This window comes from Leguminivora glycinivorella, chromosome 16, assembly GCF_023078275.1.
Source record: "Leguminivora glycinivorella isolate SPB_JAAS2020 chromosome 16, LegGlyc_1.1, whole genome shotgun sequence".
Classification (NCBI taxonomy): domain Eukaryota; kingdom Metazoa; phylum Arthropoda; class Insecta; order Lepidoptera; family Tortricidae; genus Leguminivora; species Leguminivora glycinivorella.
The window spans coordinates 7001813-7014837 of record NC_062986.1 but is presented as its reverse complement, the minus strand read 5'-3'; the positions used below and the strand labels follow the sequence as shown (position 1 = coordinate 7014837).

The 13025-nt window shown below is 37.8% G+C and overlaps 1 protein-coding gene across 1 annotated transcript in view; it reads left to right on the top strand.

Annotated features, from left to right (window-relative positions):
* The window catches only part of LOC125235034, a 48138-nt gene that overhangs the window by 31376 nt on the left and 3737 nt on the right, over positions 1 to 13025 (top strand). Inside the window, exons 2-4 of the mRNA XM_048141498.1 lie at positions 1521 to 1622; positions 8466 to 8687; positions 12022 to 12178. Coding sequence (XP_047997455.1) covers positions 1521 to 1622; positions 8466 to 8687; positions 12022 to 12178 — 481 coding nt within the window. The remainder of the gene's footprint in view (positions 1 to 1520; positions 1623 to 8465; positions 8688 to 12021; positions 12179 to 13025) is intronic.

The window sequence follows — 13025 nt, the reverse complement described above, 5'->3', positions numbered from 1 at the left end:
GCATTGTACCAAGGATACTGGCGACATTTCCTCGCTGTATCGCAATGCTGATACGTTGTGCGAGGAAGTCGCCAGCTCTTCGGTCACCAGTTACCTCAACCATAATAATATAATTATGTAAATGTGTTCATGTAAATAAAGAGGTTTTATACATGTTTGTACATTAAATATATCGGTTACCAGTGTAAAATTTCCTATAATATTACATACATACATACGCTCTCGCCTGTATCCCATAAAGGGGTAGGTAGAGCACATGAAACTACTTAAGCTTCAGTGCCACTCTTGGCATATAAGGGGTTGAAAGAAAACGAAACTGTGACATTGCAGTGACAGGTTGCCAGCCTCTTCGCCTACGCCACAATTTAACCCATATCCCATAGTCGCCTTCTACGACACCCACCGGAAGAAAGGGGGTGGTGAAATTCTTAACCCGTCACCACACAGGTATAATATTTATTTAATTTTAGCTGTAAGTACTTACATACTTACTTCACTGGCTCAGATACCCGAAGTGGATCTTGGCCTCCGACACCAGATTTCGCCATTCGCTCCTTTTCTGTGCTATCCGATTAGGCACGAATATAATATTTCTATCCGACTTTTAAAAGAGGGTTAAAAATAAATACTAAGTATACATGTTTTTCTTCTAAATCTTATAATTGTTTGATGGGCATTTTCGATGGGAATTGTTTGATGAGAAGAAACTTATTTTTAACAAGCAGAAACGTCTGCTAACGATTCTAAACATTTTTTATATTAAAGGAAAAAATGGAAAAAATTACGCTTCCGGCGGGACTTGAACCCGATGCGGGTTCAAGTCCCGCCGGAAGCGTAAATTTTTCCATTTTTTCCTTTAATATAAAAAATGAGAAGAAACTTATTTTATTTTATAAAATATTATTTTCATCTGGTATAACACGTCGGTGAAGATCGAGCTTAGTACGGATCCTCTACGTACTATAAGATTTAAGGGCGGCGGTTAAAAATAGGAACTTCCAAACGAGTAGCGATAGTTGAAACAGGAACGAATAGTGTTTTTCTACTCGTCGATTTTAACACTATAATCTGTCTATCACTATTGTATACAATATTTTTTTATCAGTCATCATCAGTGGACGACCAATATCATCATTCAAGTTAAAATTAATGTTAATAGCGTCGTTCGCCGTTGTATCAACATCGAATTTCCTGTGGCAACCACCAGCAAGCTTCGTGGCCTAAACATGGTACTCGACTAACTCTACTGAAAAGCTCTGTATTATATCACGATTGTATAAAATACTATTTAAATCGACTCGAGTTGCGAACTACCTTATCCTACAACTTTTTTCAGTGGAGGTACCTACATAAGCCATACATTTTTTTGACATCATTGTGTACGAGTAGGTACATGTTTGTTTATTTTAGCACTAGTGCGGTAATAGGTAATATTACTGTAATGCTCGGGTGCCGCCTTTGAATTATCCCTTTAAGCTTCTCATATTTGGAGATATTTAATTAGCCTTTTTCTTTTTCAGGTGATTCACAAGTATCATATCTATACGCGATACGAAGATTTAACTTCTCGGAGGTGGAATACAGCCTTTATGGTACCATAAACATCGTCCTGGGACTAGTAGGTGAGTTATTTTTTTTTTTTTTTATGAGTAAGGCCTGGCCCCGTAGCCGAATGGCATTTCTACGACGCGAAACGAAAACGAAACGCCGCGAAAGGTAAGCTCGGTCGCGCCAATACGCCATAGCGATAGAGATAGATAACTACGAGCGTTTCGTGAGCGTTTGTGCCATTCGGCTACGCATCCAGCGTCCTCGGAACGGAGCGTTTGGCGGGGCGGGCACGCCATGCACAGCGTCGACTCACGGACACTTGTATGAGCTTCAATTATTTGACATTCACGCCGCAAAACCCCGCCCTGCTGCACGTCTAATACCATAATATTATATGAATGTGCACTCAGGCCTTACGCCGTGTCTTGCGTGGGCGACGGTCGCGCGACCGTCGCGCGACCGTCGCCATCGCGTCTCATACTTCCATATCGATAAGGTTTGATGTCGTATGCGTCGCATCGCCGCCGCGTGATCATCGCTCGACCATCGCCCACGCAAGCCACGCCGAAGAACTACTTAGTAGAAGTTGACATTATATTCCAATGAATGTGGGATGCTTGAGCCTGATGATTGATGCCTTCGATAAATTTACATTAGGCCTAATTGCCGATCGTCATAATACAACGTGCACCCGTGGAACGCATTTATATATTATCAGTTAAGATAGAATTCTATAGACCACAAGATATGATTGTATGTACCTTGATATCGTCATTGGCCTTGCCACGCTCGCGCTGCGAAAATGTCAAGCAATGCCTACTTTAGTAGTGCCCTTAAGTATAAAATTAACCTACGGCGCAATAATTGGGTTTCGAACATAGACATATAGGTATACTAGCTTTTGCCCGCGGCTTCGCTCGCGTTAGAAAGAGACAAAAAGTAGCCTATGTCACTGATCCCTTCAACTATCTTCACTTAAAAAAATAACGTCACTTCGACGCTCCGTTTTGCCGTGAAAGAAGGATAAACAAACAGACACACACACTTTCCCATTTATAATATTAGTATGGATTACTTCGTAAAGGTGTATTCTAAAGGCAAAAACATATGGTTGGACGACTGGTCTGGCCTAGCGCATAGCATGCTATGCTGCAGTCCTAGGTTAAATTCCTGGTAGCGTCATTTATTTGTGTAGTGATCACAGACATTTTGCTCCTCAGACATGGATGTGTTTAGAAGTAAGGTACAGCGGGGCAAATCTCGACTGGGGGGCAATAGTAACTGGTTAATTTTTTCCATGTTTTACAATGTTTGCATTATTAAATAGAGTGTCCACCGGTTTATATGGTAGGCGTGTTCAGTGGATAGATATAGAACTCAACATCATAGTGTAATAATGGAAAAAATTGATTAGTTACAATTGCTTTCCAGTCGAGATTTGCCCCGATGTACCTTATTTGTATTTATATCATTGTCAGTGCAACACAAGCCTTGAGGTTACCGTGGGACTCAGTCAATCTGTGCCACGAATCCTTTTATTTACTTGTTTATTTTATCTACGGTAGAGGGAGTTTGAGGTTATATTTAAGGTGAGCTATAGGTTATTTTTCTTTTCATTTCAAAACTAATAAAAATATTACGTGAATTACTTCTTAATAGCGTTTAAAATACCTACGAAATTCCGCATAAGATTTATTTATCGACTGGTGCAACTGGCAGGTCAAGGGAACTGATAATAATGAAACAACAGTGCATTCGATTTGAGATTACTTGTGGCATTCTCTAGCAAAAGCTGCCATTGTCTCTTAAGCATAATGAAGTTTTAATATGCTATTCGTATTAAGACGCTACAGGACCTAAAATGCTAAAATGGAAACTAGTCCCGCTTTCAATTTGGGAATTTAGTTAAATATACTAGTATTATTAACTAGATTTATCGAAAAAAAATTGTCTATTCAGAACAACTCAATTAAAAGATATTGCGAAAAAATGTTTAAAATCTAGGTTCCGCTCTCAACTGTTTCCTCCTTCAAAACTTAATAAATCGTAACGAAATTTGAGAATCTGAATAACAATGAAATTATCTGTGTCGGACCGTTTCGTTTTTTTGGCTAATTGTTACCAATTTTGAATACCACACCTTTTATTGCGCCATAATCAAAAAACCGGCCAAGTGCGAGTCGGGCTCGCGCACAAAGGGTTCCGTAGCAGCAAATATAATAAACCAATAACTTAACCAAAATTACAGTTAAATCAACCTATCTCAAAAACTATAAGAGATACTTTGATCAAACCAAAAATCGTTGAAAGAGTTAATTAGCATGCATCACCTCTATTTTTTTTAGAATTTTATACCCCGTAGTTATAAAAATAGAGGGGGGGGGGGGGGACATACTTTTTACGACTTTGAGAGCTGATATCTCAAAAACCGTTCACTTTAAGAAAAATGTTTTTTAGAAAACTTTATATCATTTTAAAAGACCTTTCCATTGATACCCCACACGGGTATGTACATCGAAAAAAAAATTTTCATCCCTCAGTTACATGTATGGGGGGCCCCACCCCCAATTCTTTTTTTTACTATTTAGTGTCATAATTTTGTAGCGGTTCATACAACACATATTCCCATCAAATTTCATCACTGTAGTACTTATAGTTTCCGAGTAAATCGGCTGTGACAGACGGACAGACGGACAGACAGACAGACGGACAGACGGACATGACGAAACTATAAGGGTTCCGTTTTTGCCATTTTGGCTACGGAACCCTAAAAAGGGCGTTTTTGGAAATTTTTGATGGGCTCTAGCGTCTTTAAAAATAAGACCAACATAACATAACATATAGTCACGTCTGTCCCATAAAGGGGTAGGCAGAGAACATGAACTACTAAGTTTTAGTGCCACTCTTGGCAAAAAAGGGGTTGAAAGAAATCCAAATGATGACATTGCAGTGACAGGTTGCCAGCCTCTCGCCTACGCCACAATTTAACCCGTATCCCACAGTCGACTTCTACGACACCCACGGGAAGAAAGGGGGTGGTAAAATTCTTAACCTGTCACCACACGGGGAAAAAATGTAACTTTTTCATACGTTTAAAAATAAGAATATGAAAAAAATATCAAAACGGTTCGACACAGATAAAAATAATAATAATCTGTGTTGAAAAAAATCAGTGCTCTATCTTCAAATACCAGGGAGGAAATAGTCGAGAACGTTTGTATGGAGAATTGACCCCTCCTGTATCGTCTTAAGTTACTATGAAATTGAGTCATTATCATTATGGTAAACGAAAATGGGTACTTTACATGAAATTGAGAACGACACAATTTTTCATCAATCTTTGAGTTATGGCGCCATTTCTTTATCATGGTATTATCGTAAATATTATTAAACTTTTGGAATGTTGTGCAAACGGCGCTTAGTATTGTATAACTACGTACGTTTTTTTAGGGTGAAGTCACATCTATCAGCATCGAGCCACATTTTGTGTAGGAGAAATCGCTCACTATGAACATCTTCAAAATGCGGCCCGATGCTGGTAGAAGTGACTTCACCCTTAAACTACCCTCCGACGTTTTGAGGACGGTGTTGTCTCCTATGGAGAAGACTGTCTAAAATGGATAGTTACTTACCTACATTAGCTTCTGACAAAAAAATTACCTAACCGTTTCTATTTTATTTATTAATTTTCAGAGTTCAAAAGATTGTTTTACTTTTTTCATCGTGTGCAAAATGTTCACCAAATTGTAACATTTTACATGTCCAACATATTAATAAATAGTGCCTAGGTTAGGTTTTTTATAATGTGTTTATATGTGTTTTATATTGTTTTGTAAGTGGTTTTGTATTTTACTTTTATATTCATATTATAAACAGCCTAGCCTAAGATTTGAAAGAAATAAAGAGAATAGTGCCTGAAATACAGCCATCATTTTATTTGTAAGGGTTATATATATTATAAATATATATGTTATATATGTTATATATGTTATTTATATCCTTTTAAAAATTTAACCTTTTGAGATTCGACCGTATTAATTTCACTATAAAGACATGTCCTCATATTAAGCCTCACACGCCAAATAAAAATATGTATGTTAAGTATAATTATGTAGGTATATGGTAGGTATATATAGGTAAGCAGGGCTATTTTATAGCGAAGAACTGAAGACGCTTACCCCCTTATTCATAAACGTACATTAATACGTCGGAGAGGGACAAACGAACTTTGTCGGCTTGATAACTTTAGAGTACGTTTATGAATAAGGGGGTTAGAGTTTTCATAATCTTCTTTATAAATTTCTTGAACTTTACCGGCCCTTTTAATTTCGTTACGCTAGATATCACCGGAGAAATGAAGTTAAAAAAAACTTTTTAGAGTAAATCTCAGCTCACCGCAATTTTCAAAGTTTTCGGTCTCGATCCTCTGATTAAACTTTTATTGCCTTCGCCAAATTGGGCCGTACCATCCATACTAATATTATAAATGCGAAAGTAAACTCTGTCTGTCTGTCTGTCTGTTTGTCTGTCTGTTACGCTTTCCCGCTTAAACCACGCAACCGATTTTGATGAAATTTGGAACAGACAATCTTTAGACCCTGAGACAGAACATAGGCTACTTTTTATTTAGAAAAAAAGGGATGAAGGGGTTGAAAAAGAGGTTGAAAGTTTGTACAATCATTGCAAGCAAAAGTATTATGTGCAATCGAAATAATCGCAGATAAATATACCTACAGAGAAACCTAAGGATCCAAATGAAAATCTTAATGAATAATTTTATTACGCGGGCGAAGCCGCGGGTAAAAGCTATTAGTAATAGTATAAAAATTAGGACTCTGAAAAATCTTATCAACCTTTTCAGCGCACTTACTGACCCTTTAGCACAACTTGCCTTGTCGCGCGCGAGTCCTTACATCAAGCGCGACTTCAAGTATGGACTCGCTCGCAATAAGGCAAGTTGTGCTAGAGGGGCTGGTGAAAACTCTCTTGATGCTTCAAAAACGTATGAAAAAGTTGCATTTTCTCGCGTTGCTTTTCTGCAAATGAGTTTCATACTTTTAACTTGATGTTCTAACTGGCTTATAAAAGGCCCTCTAAATTATGGTTTCTAATAATAAATGGTTAGTAAATTGATTGATTTGATTAAGTATAATATTTCTTACAGTTAGTATTATAAGTATTTAATTTTCTTCGTGTTGGTGTAGAGATTTTTAGCGCGTGCAGTTAAACTAATAGGTACTTAACTATTTATCTACAGCAGATATTATATCATAAATCCTAAATGATACTTTCAAAATTCGTAAGTTACAAATAATTTCTTTCAAGTTATACCTTCATTAATTTATATCAAAATTGATTCGGTAATTACATTCAAATTGATTTGACCTCTATTTAAATATCAGTCTATGATGTTTTATTCCAAACGAAACTTCATTTTTTTTAAACATAAATATCTGGGCGACCGAGCTTCGCTCGGTTCTATTTTAATATATCACGTCTTTAGATAAAAAAAAACTCTTATAAATACAAAAACAAAAAAAAAAGACAAAAAACAAAAACCTCATTTCTGGCCGGGATTCGAAACCCTGACACCTACGATCTATCTGCGTACATTAGACCGACCTCGTGCGACTGAGCTAAGCGGAATCGATGCGCGCGCGGCGAAATTAAGGACCATATTTTACGTTTACAAATGCGAAAGAAAAACTCATGAAAACTCGAAAATTCGCGTTTTCCGGGATCTAAGGCTACGCTAGATCGAGTTTTCACCCCCGAAAACCCCCACAAAACAAATTTCAGCGAAATCGTTAGAGCGGTTTCCGAGATCGTCGGTATATATAAATAAATAAATAAATAAATAAATAAATATACAAGAATTGCTCGTTTAATAGTATAAGATATCATATCTTTATTTACATGAACATACCTATTTACATAATTATATAAGAAACTAAGACTAAACTTAAAAGCTAGCTAATGTCTAAAAGAGGCCCTTGAGGCACTGTACCAAGGATACTACTGGCGGCATATCCTCGCTGTATAGCAATGCGTATCACGTTGTGCGAGGAAGTCGCCAGCTCTTCAGTCACCAGTTACCTCAACCAGACATTGAAAAACTTGTTCGCGCTGGGACGGGGTCCCATGGACCTAGGTCCATGGTCATGGTCCTAGGTCTAGGGGGTGGACTCTAGAGTTTATACGCCAAAAGGTACAAAAAGGTTATCTTTGCCAAGACTTTTGTATTTAGAGTATTACGTTTTAAAATCTTGGCACTTCTGCCCCTGCGCCCGCTTTTACCTTGGTCCGTTGGAGGTGAGACGGTGCCAATGTGTCTATTCTTCTTCTTCTTCTTCGTCGAAACCTCATGACTGAGGGTCGTGACCACCATACGTCGCTGTACGTTTCAGTGCCGATCTTTTGCCTTCCTAAAGGATCCCTGGAGCCCAACGCGTATGACCATGATTGTGCTGAACCAGCGCGTGGGTAATCCGGCTCTTTTACGATGTCCCTTCACTGGTCCGACGATCAACGCATTCTCAAGGCTGTCAGGAACTTGTCTGGCCAAATGGCCAAAGAAGAGCCTATAATTCTCTCCCGGCAGATAGCGGAGAGGCGAGTCTTGACATTAAGTTCTCTGTCTATTGTCTACGCGGTAACATCCCACACTAACATTCGTCCCATACTCCAAGGGACCAAGGACACTCCATCAGGCCAAACTTCAATTGGACACAACTTCGAGATGTGATATTAGTAACATATGTACCTGAATGCTCGCTCATATTAGGCGACGCTCGGGGCGGGCGTGCGGCATACATGTCAAACAATTGAAGCTCATACATGTGTCCTGAGTAGACGCTCCAAGCATGCGAGGTGTTAACAGTGGACACTATATCTCTACCGTCTTTCTTTTTCAGGCACTTTCTTCTGCATATCAGTCCTCAGCAAGAAATTCCAAGTAGAGGACAGCATTATAGGCAGCCTGGCGGGAGTGAGCAGGATAGCAGCATGCTTCGTGTTCGCGTTCGCGCCAACAAGGCAGTGGTACTACTCTGCCCCCCTATTCAACATCTTCAGTGGCTGTGGACTGACCGCCTTAAGGTCCATCGCTACGAAAAGCGTGCCTAGTCAAGAAGTTGGTAAGTAAAGAGACAGCAATAAGGACTGTATCGATAAGTATAAGGACAAAACAAACCTCGTCTAAATGTTGACATGTGCATAATTTTATATTATTATGTTTCGAGAGTATGATCTGAAGGTATTGGTAAGCACTATTTGATATAAGAAAGTCTAATTTTTATTTTATTTTAGAGACTTTATGGTACTTTCATTAAGGTCTAGCAAATAAATTTCGGACAACCCCTATCTGGCTTAATTTGAGAATATTTCAATGACTGTTTGCACGATTTCAACAAACAAAGGTTAATATGCTGCCAAAATATATTCTTTAAGAGTCCTCTTCATGGTTTTTCAATTGGGTACTTGCAGAATAAATGCGGTGAATTTATATAATTAAAAAAAACGCTATTTTGAGCAACGTTCCGGATTGTCGTAAATTTTTGATGCAAGCAGGATGAGAGAAACAGATAAAAAAATTAGCCATAGGCCAAAGTCTAATTGACATTCACGGTGTTTGAACAGTGCCTAAACCAAATCGATATAAACAGTGTATGATAGTTAAATTCGACATCAAAGTCGGAGTTAGAGGAAGCACCATGCCACATTCTCTAAATGGCCGCCATACACAGATCCTGAACTTTATTTCTTAAAAATAACTATGGCTAGACTATGTCCAGATATTCTGCTTTGTGGATCATATGTCGTTGAGGTTCACACAGTACAATTTTTTTTCGCAATCGTATCGTTTTTTACGCACTTTGTGAATTTTCTAGTAGCATTTGTCCGGAATCGTAATTGTTACTCGGGAGGATTAAGTCAATACTGTCTAAACCACTTGCTTTACGTCGAGTTTCTAGGACAAAATGTGAACCTTATTATGTGCCTTATTAAGCCTATGTCTTATTTTAAGAAAAAAATATAATAGCAAATAAATACGGCTACTCAAAGTTGTCCTCATACTTAACGATACAGTCTTTAGAGGTTGTCATTTTTATAACCGGCAATATTTTCTAGAGATAAGGGGTGGCTATGTAAGAAAAAAGAATTCATACGATGTGCAGCGCCGCGCGCTTGGTATTTATGTAGGATTTTTTTTTGTTAAATAGAAACTATGTATTTTAATTGGTTTGGGTTTTGAATCAGCCATATGATTAAATTGATTAATTGCCGTTTACAACAATTATACATGTATGCTTCTAAAATTGAATTCCATCTAGATTTTCATCAAAATCTGCAGCCACCAGCCTTCTTGGCACCTGGCCGCAGGGTGCGGAGTTAGAGCCGATGTTTTACTTATTGGTACCTAGTTATTTTTATAAATTTTACTAAGATTATTATAATCTGCATCCTATTTAATGTAACGTAGTATCATTGAAAACATCATAGTTTGTATAGAAATGTGATATTAATTATGACATTACAAACAACACTTTGGCCCGACTACATTTCATCTGTGACTAGATTACATTGTTGTTGTTTTTATTCACAATCTAATGAACGTTTCACTGAATAACCATTGTGTTGTCTATATGTAAACTAATCAGAACAACATGAACAGACGGTTCCTTTACCCGTGTAGGCAAACTCAATTTTTCATAATTTTAGAACTAAACGGGACTTAATCGCGTAAACACTTACATTTATATTTGGCCTGACGTTTCGAACATCACGTTATGTTCGTAGTTTTGATGTTTTTTTTTTATCTTATTACATAGCCATGCAGCCTGTCATGACCAGAAAATATTGCCAGTTAAAAATTATACACTCTATATACATTCAAACCTTAGACGACCGGTCTGGTCTTGTCGGTAGTGACCCTGCCTGCTACGCCGCGGTCCCGGGTTCGAATCCCGGTAAGGGCATTTCTTTGTGTAATGAGCACAGATATTTGTCCCTGAGTCATGGATGTTTTCTATGTATGTAAAGTATTTGTATAATTATTATATATATCGTCGTCTGAGTACACATAACACAAGCCTTCTTGAGCTTATCGGACTCAGTCAATCTGTGTAAGAATGTCCTGTAATATTTATTATTTTATTTAAACCTCTCGTGAACAGTGGACACCCTGCAACCACTTATTCTATGATAGTGCTCATCTAACATGACATAATAGTGCATCATAGCTAGATTACGTAAGGGCATTGACACACTTATAATGACTGTTATCGCTTGCCGAATCTCATTAGTGGCTAATTGTTATCCAGTGGCGTATTGTCGGTCCAGTCTTTTATTGCCTAAGAAGTACGAGTATTATTTATTATTTGGGTTGTCTTGTGTGATTATTTTCACAGTTTTAATTGAAAAGTAAGTTTAGTTTTATATTCGACGACCGGCCTGGCTCAGTCGGTAGTGACCCTACCTGCTAAGCCGCGGTCCTGGATCCCGGTAAGGGCATTTATTTGTGTGATGTGCACAGATATTTTGTTCCTGAGTCATGGATGTTACCTATGTATATAAGTATGTATTTATCTATTTAAGTATGTCTATCGTCGCTTATCACCCATAGTACAAGCTTTGCTTAGTTTGGGGCTAAGTTGATCTCTGTAAAGTGTCCCCAATATTTATTATTTATTTTATTTTTTACCTGTGTGGTGACGGATTAAGAATTTCACCACCCCCTTTCTTCCCGTGGGTGTCGTAGAAGGCGACTATGGGATATGGGTTAAATTGTGGCGTAGGCGAGAGGCTGGCAACCTGTCACTGCAATGTCACAGTTTCGTTTTCTTTCAACCCCTTATTTGCCAAGAGTGGCACTGAAGCTTTAGTAGTTTCATGTGTTCTGCCTACCCCTTTATGGGATACAGGCGTGATTGTATGTATGTATGTATGTATGTATGTATGTATGTATGTATGTATGTATGTATGTATGTATGTATTTTTTATATATATTTTTACTCTACTCGTCAACTTTAATTGGTCAATTAGGACACCACAGACTAAACTATAAGTGCTAACTTTTCAGTGTTGGATAGTCTTTGACACTTACAATTATAATATTTCATTACAGTTCTCAAAAATAGAACTTCATACAAGTTCTATACTAATTTGCGATACCTGGAAAATTATTCTGCATCTGAAACACATTTTTTTATGTTTTGATTTATCGGCCAATCAGAGACAGACAAACACTTGGTTGTCAGGAAATTCGATGTTGATACAAGGGTGAATGACGCGACGCTATTAATGAAAATGAAAACTAAATGAAACATACCGTACTGTTAGGCCACTCAGCAAGCTTTGTGGCCTAAACATGGTACTCAACTGAAAATCTTTCTATTATATCACGATTGTATAAAATACTTTTTTTTTCACAGAATTATATGTGTGTAATTTGTTTTTTTTTTTTCACAGCAAAACTCAGCTCGCTCATAGGAGTGACGGAAGCCATCGCGCCATCCATATACATGCCTACCTCCAGTCTCATCTACGTCAATTCTATGGACACTTTTCCTGGAGCATTTTACCTTTTTGATGCGTCGCTAACAGTCGTGGCTCTTGGACTATTTGTGTAAGTACCATCGTTTGTTTAGTCCCACACCACTAGGCACTAGGACTAGCCATAAAAAATGGTCTACACCAAGGATGATTTATATAGGATTGACCATCTTCATACTAAGAACCGGACCTCAATTTTTTTAGCGCCACCTATTAAATACTATCATAATTACACTGGTGATACCTACAAATTTATGTTTTTCAAAATGTGTATTTATGTGATATCGTGATATTAAAATAGACAAACATGTCATTTGTTTTTATAAAAAATAAAAGCACGCAAAAATATTTGGGGGACAATAAAATATGATTTTTGCCATTTGCAAGCTTCGAACCAGCGCCATCTTGTTTTATTCCTAAAAGGCCCATACATTTCAGGGGTACACTGTTTTGTATGGGCTTTGTCAGTCCATATCGTCCTTGGTCTGTACTCATAACTTTAACTTACTTAAGACACAATTTTGTCCTACATCCGACAACCTTACCTGTCATTCAACGATTTCTTCTTTTTCTTTCCCTCTTGATGGCCATGGCCTCATAATGTCGCTGCATTCATGGTCACAATTCGCAGTGTTTTCCTGTTTTTAAAAATCCTGCCTAGTTTTATGTCCTGCTAGCTTTTGTCCACGGCTTCGCCCGCATTAAATACGAAAATGTAAAATCGTAATCGGGGAGTTAGAAAGAGACAAAAAGTAGCCTATGTCACTCTTCATCCCTTCAAAAACTACCTCCACTTATAAAATCACGTCAATTCGTCGCTCCGTTTTGCCGCGAAAGGCGGACAAACAAACAGACACACACACTTTACCATTTATAACATTAAGTTTGGATAGGTTAGGTTACAAAGGATGGTGCATGAT